This window comes from Candoia aspera, chromosome 2, assembly GCF_035149785.1.
Source record: "Candoia aspera isolate rCanAsp1 chromosome 2, rCanAsp1.hap2, whole genome shotgun sequence".
Lineage (NCBI taxonomy): Eukaryota > Metazoa > Chordata > Lepidosauria > Squamata > Boidae > Candoia > Candoia aspera.
Window position 1 is genome coordinate 108989494 of NC_086154.1, and position 14131 is coordinate 109003624.

Here is a 14131-nt window from a genome sequence, read left to right on the forward strand (position 1 = left end):
GCAACTGCCTTGTTTAGCAACTGTTGCTGTTGTGGTGATAATGAAAAAGTAACTTTATGACCAATCCTTGCAGTTATGACCTTTGTGGGTCTGTAAACAAAGGAAAGCTGAAGTAAGATCATGAACACAGTTGCAGTTTCACTTAGTGACTGCTTTGCTTAATGACCAAGTTGCTGGTCCCAATTGTGGTCGCTAAACGAGGACTGCCTGTACTTCTGTAGTGGTCACTCACTTTTGTATTCAGTCACATTCATGCATCACCCTTTTATTCATGAACCTATCTCCTCTTGTTTTACCACATACATACACTTACATATTCATCTTACTTTTATGTTTCTCCCAACATAGTTCTCACTTTCATATAACAAAGAGAGCAGAACAAATTTTGCTTCTTTTGACAAACATTCACTCCTCACAGGCCACATACAGTATGTCCCACTATCTTTCTATAATGATTTGGACATCTTAAACTTCTCCATTTTCCAGCAAACATTCTACTGAGGGACACAAATTCCTTTAAGTGCTCAGGGATGGGGTTGCCAATTATTTAGTTATTTAATTTTGAGTGCTTTTTTATCACTTCAGTCATCAGTCATCAAGACTCTTATACAGTATATAACTTGCAATTGTTCATTTTCCGTACGGAATCTATCTGCTTTGTCTTTGATACATTAATTTTCAGATTCATACTCCCTGTTGCATTGTACATTTGCAACATTCACTGCAAATCATTTGGGTCCTCAGCCAACAATATGGCATTGTCTGCATACAAATGTACATGCACAGTCATGTCCTCAGTGGGCACATCTAATATTACCATAAGCATTCCTTATGCATTTGTCGATAAGTACATAAAACAACCAAGGGATCACACATCTTGATCTTCCTAACTTTTCTTTGTTGAACCATTAGCTAAGCATTCTGTTTATTCTCATGCATGCCTTACATCTATTATATATTGCTGTTATTGCATTCAGTAACTAACCTTCAACTCCATAATTGTGCAGAACACTCCATATTTCCTCTTTATTTTTTCTAAATCAATAAATACAAAATAATTTTCTCACTTTCATGAATTTCTCAGTGATCTGCTGAAGAACATTCCCTGCCTGACATAAAACTGCACTGCATTTCCCAAATTTTGCTTATTGTCACTTTTGGAATTTTTACTTCTATTTTACTCTGGCTCTTACTGATGTGTTACTTATTTTATTGATATGCTGGTACTTCTGTTGAAACCCAGTTCTTTCCTAGGCTCTGGAGAAAGAGTTGGATCTTTGCTCTTCCACCAGCAGAAAACTTATTTGGAAGTATTTCAGTGCCCGAATCCAGCAGCAGGTGGGACTGATCCTAGGTCCTGTTTAATAATATGATGGGCTCTCCTTTTGTTTGTTCCTCCCTTTAGCTCATCTTATCCTTTTGGGTTCAGTTTTCAATAAGGCCATGACTGTTGACTTACAGTGTATGGTGGGTAACTGTTTGATAAATGGGGCAGCACTTACATTTTTTTAGGAAGGGGGAGGACTGCAGGGGATAGGTTAATTATAGAAATTGGGCCAGGGTTTCCTGCGTTCTCGGGGTTTGGTAAGGGAGGTTGGGAGTAGTCGGCTTTTTAAACGTGTTGAAAGCTCTTACAGAGTTTACACAATAGTTGTCATTTATGTCTTACCTCTAACTGGTGGGAGCCATGCTTCCAGTTTTCAGAATTATGTACAGAGCAGGGTCACACCCAAACACACACACAGGTTGAGGAACCACAATTGATCTTGGAACCTCAGGCTGTCCACCATTGATTTGCAGCTTCAGATTTGAAGTGTTAGAGTTGGCCAGGATCACCAAGGACTGGAGGGCTGGTATTTGCGATTTCCACGAGAGATTGTTTTCTCTTAGTAGAATTATATTGTTTCCTATCCAAGCTTAGTATACTGAAGCATACAATCAGAGATATAAATTTTTTTGCCATGAGTTCTGGTAGAAGCAGTTTGGGCATTTTACTCCCACCATATTTCACAGTGAGGCAAACACTAACTTTGAAGAAAGTCCACTAGGATACATTTTTCCCACCCTGGTTATTTTTTTTAAAGTTCCTGGGGAAAAATTAGGTAAAAATTCTATGAAAGCAGTGGTTGTAATGTTAGAAAACAACTTTCATCAGGAAGATATGTTTAACAAGACTGTGTCAAAAATGGAAACTCATTTGCATTTTAAAATTTTTTATTGGGCAGTTTATGTTAACAGGTAAATTCAGAGAAGATGCATAAATTTGCAAATATAAATAGCTGCAATTTTTTCTACAATTAGTTGTACCGATCAGAAGAAACTATTATCAAAGAGTACTTACTGTAGTATCTGAGGTACAGCAGTGGTTCAAGTTTCTTCAGATGTGGTCACTCTATTGAAGCGCCACAGGATATAAATCGATTCGTCAGTCTTTTTTTTAAAGGACCTACACCATTAATAGCAAATATTAAATATTTTTGTAGGAAATGTTGAATTATTCTTGTTGCTCAGGATGGAAATAAAACCCACCACAATTAGTAGTGGTGTGAAAGAGAAATATTTTGCACAAATTGCTGTTGGTTAAAATGATTTAATATAGAAAAGGAAAAATACTTATTTGAACAAAATGAATTTTGGGCAATATGTGGCCTTCCAGATGTTGGATTCCCTCATCATAGTCCATGCAGGCTATGAATAATGGATGTTGGAATTTAACATTTTGATGACCAGTTGGTCAGAGAGGGATTAAGCCAACCAATGATCAATCATCATGTGAAGATGGGAAATTATGTGGTTTAATTATTTTGTACAATAATTAGTGACAGGTAATAACAATTACAAAACTGTACAATGCAATGGTATCAGACTTTCTGATTTTGGATAGATTTGGTTTTTCTTCTGGCTTCCTTAATTCTTTGGCCTTTTTGTCTTTGACAGCATGTCATAATTTTCCCTGACAGTTTCTCTGGTTGTTCTTCTCCTAGGAAGAGGCCAGCCCTGAAAAATACGGTGCTGTGACCATCAAAGCTTTTTACCGCCACTCAGAACAAAAACTGCATGTTGAAGTACTCAATGCTGTTAATCTCCTTCCCATGGACTCGAATGGTGAGAGACCCTTTGGGCCAAAGCACTGGATAATTTGGGGATATATTGTTAGCCTCATTAGCATGGAGGCATGGAAGTGATCCTTGCTTGCACTGCTGAGGTCAGAGATACACTTGACTAGCATATTGCAGTTTAGTTTTGAGTGTAGCCACATATTGACACTTATGGGCAAAGTCTATTCAAGTGGAACTGATTTCACTGTAGAATCGAGCCACAGGTCAAGAATGCAAGGGCAGCAAGAACCAGCTTTTAATATCCAGGGATCAATTATATCTGCTCAGTCTAGTCCATGCAATTTATGAATAGGCTATGGCAGCCTTCTGTACTGTTATGTCTTGTCATGCAGAAGTAATAAAAAGTTCCTCATTACAATGGTGCATGTGTAGTGGAGGCTGGTATATTATTGCAAGGACCTTTGTCAGTGTCAAGTACATTGCTCTGTGCAGACACATACTGTAGATTTTCTCCTCTGCTGCTGCATTCCAGCCAGTAAGGAGCTGGGACATGTTAGCCACTGCAGTATTTTGCCTTTCCCAATAGGATCAAGAGAGCCAGTGTGGTGTAGTGGTTCAGGCACCAGGCTAGAACCCAGGAGACCAGGAGTTCTAGTTCCATCCTAAGCACAAAGCCAGCCTTGGGCCAGTCATTCTCTCTCAGCCCTAGGAAGCAGGCAATGGTAAACCACTTCTGAAAAACCTTGCCAAAAAAACTGCAGGCACTGGTCCAGGCAGTCACCAAGAATCAGACACAATTGAATGGGGAAAAAAAATAGGATAAATATTGGAGAAAATCAAGGAAAATTCTAAAAGTTAATTTTAAATGCTTTCCTGTCACTGGTAATCTTAGCCACTGAAAATCAAAGGTAGTTCTATCTGTTGGGCCACCTCCAACATTCAGTTTATTAATTTGGCTAAAGTGCAAAGAAAAATTGGGAATGAGTGTAGAACAGATAGGTTTGGGTACATCCAGACCAGCAGATTTGTGCACAGTTGTAGCCATATAAATGGGTGATGTAATGTATCCTGCATTTTGGTTTCTGCTATTCTAACTCCTAATTTTGTTTATGTCTAGGGCACATAAGGAATTTTATATCTTCTAAAAGAGCAACTGATCTGAACAAAGCTTTTCTGCTATGTAGCCTTGTAGCTATTAAATTTGTGTTATACAGAATCTGTGTGTGTATATATTGGACATATGTAGATGTGTCTGTATCCTAAGGCTGTCATTGCATGCAGTTATGGGAAGCATGCCAAGATTCAAAAGCCATGTTGTTGCATTCTTAAAAGGAGAAGAGAAAGGAATAGGTTGCCTGCATTTCATTCAGCTCTCCAGAAGAGGAGGATGTTGACTGAGTGCTGATGAATTTCTCTGCAAATAGTGCATTTCTGGATCATGGCTTTGCTTCCACTTTAAAAACCTGCCATGAATCACACTTTGTGCTTCAAAATACTAGGATTAAAAAAAAAGAACAATGAGTGAAGGAAAAGAGGAGGATCCAATTGTTTGAAAACACAAAGCTGAAAAAGAGGAGGATCCAATTGTTTGAAAATACTAAGTTGCATGTAAGAATTATCATAGTTTAGCAGTACAATATATACAACTTTCCCCAATCTCATATCACCCAGATGTCTTGGCACTGCAATGAGGATAATTTTCTCCTGGCGTAGTAGAAGATAGGAAGCTGCAGTTCCCAACATTTGGGAAGCCCCAGGTTGTGAAGGCCTGGAATATATGTAATACTTAGGATGGTCATTGTTGGTTAACACGGGTGGGAAAGAACTTCTCCCAACCCTTGTTTAGATGTTAGAGGACTGCTGCACATCAACACAGGCAGCACTAGACGAGATGGACCACTATAATGTCTCAGAAAGCAGTGGCTTCATCTATTCCATCCTAGCCATCATATTGAAAAGGATTGGAGAAGAAAGTGATACTTGACCTCAATTTACAAACATTCCAGTAAAACTGAACAAGAACTTTTCCTCTGTCCTAACCGTGTGTATTACAAGAGGTTGAGTACTAAGTGAGTGTGGCTTGTTTTGAAGGCTTTTTCGAGAAACAAATGTCAGGATAAATGTGTAGGTTTTGCATGATTTCTGTTGCTTCTTCTAACCCCTCCCCCATATAGGCTTAAGTGACCCCTTCATCCAACTCACTCTGGAGCCACAGCATGAGTTCCCTGAGATTGTGACACGGACAACTGAGTGCATAAAGAACAGTCTCCACCCTCTGTTTGATGAAGCCTTTGAGTTGTATGTATGAACAGCTACCCTTCTTTCTTGTCCTGTAGTCGCCTTCCAAGATTACACTGCTACCAGACCTAGAGCAGGAGTTCAATATGTTCCTCTTTTTCCTTTGGTTGGCATGCTTGAGGTATCACTGCTGTACTGTGCAGAAAGCTGCCTGTGAGGTTGAGCTGTGCTATTTCTGTCTGAAGACCTGAGGTATTGTGACTTCACTGTCCCCTTATTGGTTTTCCTTACAGTTTGGTTCCTCCAGAAAAATGTCAGCAAGATGGAGCATGTCTGCTGCTTACAGTGTTTGACTATGACACTTTGGGAGCAAATGACCTGGAGGGAGAAGCTTTCCTCCCACTCTGCAAGGTCTTGGGACTGAACGAGGCTGAAGAGTCAGTCCACCCATCCAGAGTACCACAGATCCGTTTACCTTTAACTCATCCTGGAACTGCTGGTAACCACCTCTCTCATCCTCCACGCTGTCCTCTGGAATGAAAACACTTTGGTTAGGAGTCCATCTCAAAGAGGATCAGGGAAAAATGTTATTTATTCTGTTGCACAAACCAGACTGCTAATAGATCAGAATATCCATTATGTTATTTGTGTTTTGCTACAGAAGGTAGAGGAGGCAGTATATTAAAATAGAAGTGATTATAGTTATAGCATGCTAAACTGATGAATTAATTTATTAGTCATTCTAATCTAGCTGGTGGCTCTTCTACCTTTGGTCAGGCAATGGTACCGATTTGTATGCAATGTCCTTTGTTTTTGAGGGTTTCCATAAAAAATAATTTGGGAAAAGTAAGTGCCCTTCTACAGCTATACTGTATAGGAGTCTAAGTTTTAAAACACTATAAAAATGTGGCAGAGCAACAGTTGGAGAGGTATACATTGTCAAAAAAGAAGAAATGGAGGGGGAATTTCCTGCCCACAAATGTCTTACCCCTTCACCCAGGCAATTGTGAAGGGGGAGGAAAAACTGGCTGTAATATTTGAATACATTCCCAGGAGTTTTTAAATACCACTAGATATTGAAATACCGAAATATGCATGAAAGCGGCAATCGCCAACTATCCTAGAGAAATACATATATTAAAAGTGACATAGCATCAAAATAAGCCACACGTGTTGTTGCCTTGTGAGTCACCTGTTGCAATAATGAGATGAAACCTTAGGAAAGATTGGCCCATGTCTTTAAAGAAGATAGAGTTAAGAAAATTCTCTTGGCTTGCCTTTCATCTGTTTCATTGAGTAGGGACTATTTGCTCCACCTGGATCCTTTTCTTGTTCCACCCCACAGTGGAAATTACTTGTAACTCTCTTTTCATAGAGGGTTAAAACATTATTTAAACTTTGCATTATTAAACTGAGAGTGGATAGTTTCCAAAGATCTCACCAGGTACAAACTTTTAAATTCTTAGCACACATAGGGCTTGGAAAGGTAAGTTGATTAGCTATTCCCTCAGCAATGGCAAGAGCAGTTTTGCCTTCTGGAGCTGCAGAGGAGGTGATTTTCCATTGGTAGGGATTGGGATTTCATCCTCCAGCATTCCACCCTGTGGCCATGTGCTCTGAGAGTACCACTTGAAGAGAATATCTGTAGTTCACAGTTGAACTGTGGCGTCCTTGGTGCTCTCTGAGCTTGGTTGTTTGTTTGCAGACCTACTCAGGTAATGAAATGTCTGCAAGAAAACAACCAAGCTCAGAGAGCACCAAGGACGCCACTTGTTCTGTGAATCTTGTGCCCACCTCCTAGTTCTCCTCAATTGCTCTGAGGGACAGTTTAGCTGTTCCTCTGGTATAATGACCGTGCTTCCTCCTATTGGCCAAGCACTGAAGAAGTGCTGAACAGAGTTGTGTAACGATGAAGTACATGAGGCAGTGAAGAGAGTTTGAGGAGTAAGGCTTGCACTGCCCTTTAGAGAAAGGACTTGAGAACATGTGCCCATAATAAATGTGGGGCATTTTGCAAAACATGATTTCAAATTGCAGATTTCTGTGACTTTTTTCTTTCTTAACTTTCTGTCATCCTTTTTCAAGTGATGGTTACAGATCCCGGCCTATATCAGTGGTTGCTTTTGAATTTCCTTAAGGTTCATAGAAACATTAGAGATTCCCTGCTGGTTCCTTGACCCTGTGAGTTTTAAGTCCCTAGCACTCGAGACATTAGACTGGCAATTAAATCCCTCTTTATCCACTCCTTTTAAAAATGTACTTTAAGTTTCTCCCAAGCTGAATTACAGACTAATTCAAGACTGGAGGGGATAAGAAAGGAAGTTTAGGGTTAGAGGAAGAAATCAGAACTTAAAGAAAAAAACTGCCATGTTCCCTATATGTATTATTCACTATTTTCCGTTAACACATTTTTCTCCACCAGTAAATATTTCTACTTTTCACTTCCACGGAAGTATTTTCCCCAAACTATACCTCTCAATTTTTGTGATGTCTTCACAACTGATCTCCATGTAGCACATTCCATGCTTCCGCAAGGAACCTAGCATCAGCAATCAAAACAGATTGCACAAAGGTAATGTTTCCTTAAAAGACTTTTCCATAGGAAGAGAAAAAACAGGCAAACAGGTAGGAACATACAGGACACATGTAAATGGAAATTTATGGTGAGTTGTGGGTAAGCCTAGACTGAGCAAAACACATCACGACAGGTGTGAATCCCTTCTCTAGGTTGTCCTCCTGGGATTGCATGAATGAAGCCAAGTCATTTTGGCACAATAAAAGCCTCGCCCAGGAGCATTCTAGAGCTGCTCCACTGACAGCTGGATAACGAACAATGGAACTTTTCTTGGCAGGAAGGTGAATTTCTATTAATCTTCTGAGAAAGGCATGCTATAGCAGTGATGCTGCACCTTAGTGAAAAGCACGTAATCTCTTCTGTCCTAGGCAATGACATCCTGAAGCTCCTGGGGACCCGCAAAGGAGACAAGGAAGCGCAGGCCTTCGTGAAGCTACGCAGACAAAGGGCAAAGCACTCCAAGGAGCTGGCATGATGCAGTCCAGCAAAATGGGTTGAAGCACAGGTTGAACCAAGGGGCAGCGGAAGCTCTGCTGCCATGGCAACAGCGGACCATACAGGGGAGAATGGGGAGCCGTGAGGCTCTCATTATTTCTCCTGGTGGCTTTGATGCAACGAACCAGGAACCAGACACTGGAGGCTCTTTGTCGGTGTGAATTGAAGTGCTGTGGCACGCCAAGCTGCCGGTTGTGTTTGGATGAACATCTGATCTATTTTCATCTAAGAGACAACAGGAAGGAGCCATGTACCCCCACCCCCCATTCTCCCTTTGCTGCAGGAGTTCGAAAAGAGCCGAAGGCAGGGGAGCATCCGAAGCTGCTGGAGGCTAAGGTGGTTGCGAGCTGATCTGTGCCTATCAGTATGCATGCAGTGCACCTCTGCTGGAAAGAGCCAGGCTGCTTGAGTAGTGAAGCTTGTGATGAGCCCCTCGTGAACCTTCTGCAGGAAATTCTTGCTCTGCGCTCCAGATGGCATGGGAAAGGGGCTCCCGCGGGAAAGAAGATCAACATTTGGGAGGAGAAAAAAATGGACGTGTTACCTATCACTGTCTTCTGCTACAGAGCCTGGGACTGCCTTCTGCTTAAGCACCATTGATTTAAAAAGCAGTTAAATTGAGAAACGGCTGCTAACAGCTCCCAGGCCTCTTTATTATATCCAGGGCACGGTTTTCATAATTGCAAAGCAGCACAGCGAGGGCTGAAAAATAAATAGGAAAACCCTTGTGGTCAAAAGCAATGGATGAATTAATAATTATTGTACAATCCTCTCCTCTACCAACAGTGCTGTTCTTGTTATAGCTGTAAGCTGTAGTTGTCTCCTAGGGGGATCACCGGGGCCTGAAATGACACGCGTTACAAAAGCAGAATTTCGGGGGGGTGGGGGCAAGAAATTGTCTTTGCTCCTGCAGCACGAAGGAAAAGTCATGCTGCTGTGAACTCGGGTAAATAAATCCAGGTGCACGAAAGAAGACAAGCAACACAGTATTTCAGGAAGAGTCGGCACACATTTCAATTTCTCAAAGTTTGTTACTTTTTCCCCTGCCATGGCCCGTGTTGCCGTGGCAATATTGCAGCTTTGTGCGCTGTTCCTTCTGAGAGTGCCCCAGTGCCCAAAGTTAAACAAGATGTCCATACAAGCACTAAGTAGACTAAAGTTTTCAATGGTTTCTCTCCCCCATCAGAAAGAGCAAGACAACCAAATGATTAAATAAAACTAAGACACGCTGTTCCACCACGAGGAAGGAATCTAGTCCTCAGGATTAGGGAAGAAGCCGGGAGAGGGGAGCTCAAAGCCTCATGACGGCTGCTTTGAATATGTTAAAGCCGTCCTACTTCAAAGATTTTTCACAGGATTAGAAAACAGCATTGCATATATGTAGCTCTAGGTCCAAATCCCCTTATTCTCTCCACAAGGGTGTAGACACGGACACTCAATCCTGAAGTGCGTTTAAGGGTATTTAAACATTCCTAACCATAATTGGAGCACACGTTTCACTAATAAGCTTCAGGCATATTAAAATGTATTGCTCTAACCACTTATCTGGTGAAGTCACAGAAAGGTACTGGAGGCAGATTTGCTTCTAGAAAGACCTGTCGCCTAAATCACTACAGATGCAACCAGAACAGATGTTACTATTTTTCTGGGAATTGGTGTAGCCTTGCAGTCCTCTTCTGAGGCAAGCAGAAGTGCGGAGAGAACCACCGGGCCTTGGGGCTGAAACTGTTTATGAGTCAACTCTTTGCTTGCTAAATCTGCTCTTCATAAATAAATGTTTTCAAGCTAAGGTCACTGGTGCATACTGCAGATGCGACTTCTGTAACTCATATGCTGTGTGAAATGCGTATCTTTAGGTGGTCACCATCCCAAGTTTACTTTTTGTAAATATAACTTGTTCCTGTTAGTTAATATTTTTCTACTGTCAGTAAGGCAGTGAGCATATTGATAGTGTTTTTTCATCTTTGCCTACTGTGACATCCTTACTTAAAAGTCCAGATACAACAGCATCAATAGCTCTAAAACAAGTGTTGTTATACTAGGCATTTTATTTTCCATTTATTTTTAAAATATCATCCACTGGGTTGCAGTCCACTGCTTTACCATCTTTGGTGTGCCTTTTGCTGCTGCAGATCTATTTCCAAGCTACTTACCACTACTTATGATGTAAGTATATATGAAAAGTTAGGATTCTCCCTATCCTCAATGTGATTCAATTTATACTTAATCTGATTTCATTTCAAGTCAGCTTTCCATTCACCTTGCGTAGAGAAATCCATTTCAGGCTTCTTGGGTTCTCACCATCATTCTGAATAATTCCGTGTCTTCCAAAACAATGATGCATTCCAGGTAAGTTAAGAATAAATTAAGTAGCACTGCTCCCATTCGATCATCAGTCAATTATAGTACCATACTTATTGACTGTGAAAATGTTATCAATATGTGTAACTACTGTTTCATCTTTAATCAACTGCCGATTCCTAAGAAAGACATCCTCCTATTCCATGAATGCTTGGTTTATACAGGAGCTTTTACAGAGACTTTGTCAAAAATATTTTGAAGAGCCAATCATTTGATGTCTAAATGGGGGAAAAAATTCTGATGAACAAAAACTTTCCTCAGTAGGAGAAATGATGCTACATTTAATTATTAATCCTAGCTGACTTTTAGGCTATCAGTCCTATCATTTGTTCTCTCTGCAGCAATTCCTTTTAAAAAATTAATGCTACAATCACCCAGTGCAGGTGATTTTAGAAACAAACTATTTTTGCCAGAGCATCAGCAATTTCATCTTAAGAGATTTGGAAGGGGAGAACATGGGAAAGATGGAAGATTTCCTTCTCATCCATCCCCCCACCCCAAAAAGAATCTGCCAGAGTTTTGGGAGGACGTGGAATAAAATCTTTGTTTCTCTAAGAGTTTGGGAATCCCATTTTCACATCCACCTTGAACTTTCCCTTTTTAATCTCAGGTTAGATTTCTTTTCCCCACCCATGTAACCTCTAGATGTGTTGAGATTACAATTTTCAGAAACACTTGGCAGCACAATCATGTCCCCTATCATTTGTAATGTCACTGAGAAAGGGTTAGGGACCATAACATTGATATCCAGCTACTGAAGAAATGGACCTTCAATACCATCCTGCTTCTTTCACCTTGAGAATTTAAGAATTGCAACTGCTCAATAGGAAATAAGCATAGCCATGGTACCTGTGGCCTACTGTAGTCCTAGCTTTGAGAATGTGAATCCATTACAGAAACAACTCAGTAACTGCATACTAATTTTATAGTGTCTTGTGATATTTTTGCTTATCCCCATCCTAAACTATCCATTTTACGTTTATAATCTCCCCAAACCCTATTCCATAAGCTATATTTACTAACACAGAGTGAATGTCCCATCATACAAACCATCAGCCACCAGCTTTTCTTAGCCCTGTACGCAATGGGACCTCATTCATCCAAAGATGAACAACTTAATTTACATCATGACCACCATAGAAGACAAACTTGAGTAATTACAGACTGAAGTAAAAGACAATCTGGACAAGTTCAAATACAAATATCATTAGGGAAAGAGTATAGCTCAACCCAGAGGAAATCAGTTCCTGCACTGCATCTAACATCACTGACCCTTAAGTTTATTATTATTGATTTATCCTGCTGATATCAGTAAACCTCAGTATGATTAAATTTACAGTTATTAAATTTCTATTATGGAACCTTCAGTTTTAAATCTAGATCTTAAAATTACCAATTACTTAAGTAGGGATTGTCCAGTTCTTATATGGAGAGACAGATACTACAGTAATTTTTTATTAAACAGGCCTTTGTTTTCCTTTCTCAAAAGTGATGGGAGGATGGATGAGATACCAATTTGGAACAAAGGAATGTTGAAAAACTCCTGGCTAATGATGTTAGAAAGGGCAGATTTCTTCTCTATTGACAGTTGGGTGCTCCAAAGCTGTTTGAGTAAACTTCCAGAGCCAGCATTTCCATTCACCATTTCCTCCTGAGACCTTCAGACCCAGTCCTCAATAGCCTGCAATTGTCTCACCTTCAACCATTACAAAGATTCACTAGAGTCAACTAGCTGGGTCATGAGAGTGCCCAAATTGCTGTCCCCATCCATACCTTTCTCTTTCATGGCAGGGCAAAAAAAAAGAAAAGAAAAGCCAACACTGTTGCTGTCTGACGAGCTTCAGCCAAGACCTCCGTGAGAGCACCAAGCTGCTAGGGTGGAAGCCCAAGGAGGTGGCAATTAGTGGAGTTTCCCGCAAGAGAAAACCAGCCTGCTCCCAAACCCAAAGAGGCTCCAATGTCTCAAACAGCAAAACTAAAGTGTTGTGATTTGAGATTTTAGGCATTTGAGTGAAAGAAAATCAGCTAGCTACTTAGTAGAGATGCTGCCACACTTCAGGGGCAGTACCTAAGTTCTCTATGGCAGTGTGAGGAAAAGAAAGGAAGTACTCGAGGGCACCAAGGAAGAGGACTTTCCTAGATTTAGAACTTTTTTTCTGTGGACTTTTAGGAATGGGGGTATTAGAGGTAACATGACCATTTTTTTAAGAATAAGAATTTAGGGTTTGAGATCAAGTCTCTCTTAATTTTGCCTTTATACCATAAATAGACTTTTAAAAAACATCCTGAAATCCTGTCATCTGTATTGTACAGAATGGGGAATGAATTATAGAATACAGTATTACCTCATTTTACTGTATTTGTCTTCAAAATTCTCTAAAGCCATTATTATGGTTTCCATAGTATCAAAAAGCAAAAGAAAGGTGATATGTGGACTTCCAGGCAAACAACCCACAAAGTACCTCTTCTGGCACAAGCTCTGTGAAGGGGAGTGGGAAGGATTTTTTTTTTGGCCATCATGTGGACACATACTATCCTTTTACTTCCATGAAGCTTGAACAGAAAAAACTGTTCTAGTGGGATGCATTCTATATCAATAATATGCAGGGAATTCCTCATTACTTCCCTACCTTCTAGGCATAAAGTAAATATTCTCTTAAAATCCAAGTGACACCACACGTACATTCTAATACAGACGGACATATGCACAAACAAAATGGCTACCTTTTTTTCTTAGCAAAAAAATAAAAAAATTTATTGTCTTCTAGAAAATCCATCCTGCCTTTGGAAATTGTGACATAAGATTGCATTTTGTTTTAGCTCCACATGCAAATTCACTTTGCCAAGAAAGAGTGTCTAAAATTAGGTTTCTGGACAGCCAAACACACATATATACAGAATACGAGAAAGAACAATAGCTGAAATCACAGTTCCGCATTACAGTCTATAATAATGTAATCAAACACCACATTGTACACACCATCTATTATTATCTTTTGGCTGACTTCTACACAGACTGGAATGGCTCTCCCCCCACCAGCCACCCCCACCCCCACCAAGGAAAGAGACTGGTCAAGAAGCGCCACCATAAATACTGCAGTGTGTAGTTTTAAAAAAATTTATATTATTTATGTTTTGTTTAAAACACTGGAAGCTACAAAGTGGGGAAGCCCCATAGAGATTTTTGATCCATAGTCACCAGATTTGAGGAACACTTCACTTATAATACTTCTCACCAGAAACATTTTTGTTCTCATTCCATTACTCCAAAGGCTGATATATTGGGGGGAGAGGGGGAGGATTAAAAATAATGATGAAGAGACTCCCACACACATACACGCACAATCATAAAAGGAAGAAATGTATTTCCTGTATTTAGGAACTAGTTGCAAGGCTTCTATGT

General features: G+C 40.2%; 1 protein-coding gene across 1 annotated transcript in view; it reads left to right on the forward strand.

Moving 5' to 3' along the window:
- Positions 1 to 9108, forward strand: part of UNC13D (unc-13 homolog D) — a 40667-nt gene extending 31559 nt beyond the window's left edge. The window contains exons 28-32 of the mRNA XM_063293075.1: positions 1255 to 1338; positions 2985 to 3105; positions 5234 to 5357; positions 5591 to 5796; positions 8241 to 9108. Of these exons, the coding sequence (XP_063149145.1) occupies positions 1255 to 1338; positions 2985 to 3105; positions 5234 to 5357; positions 5591 to 5796; positions 8241 to 8347 (642 nt within the window). The 3' untranslated portion in view covers positions 8348 to 9108. The remainder of the gene's footprint in view (positions 1 to 1254; positions 1339 to 2984; positions 3106 to 5233; positions 5358 to 5590; positions 5797 to 8240) is intronic.
- The last annotated feature ends 5023 nt before the right edge of the window (positions 9109 to 14131 follow it).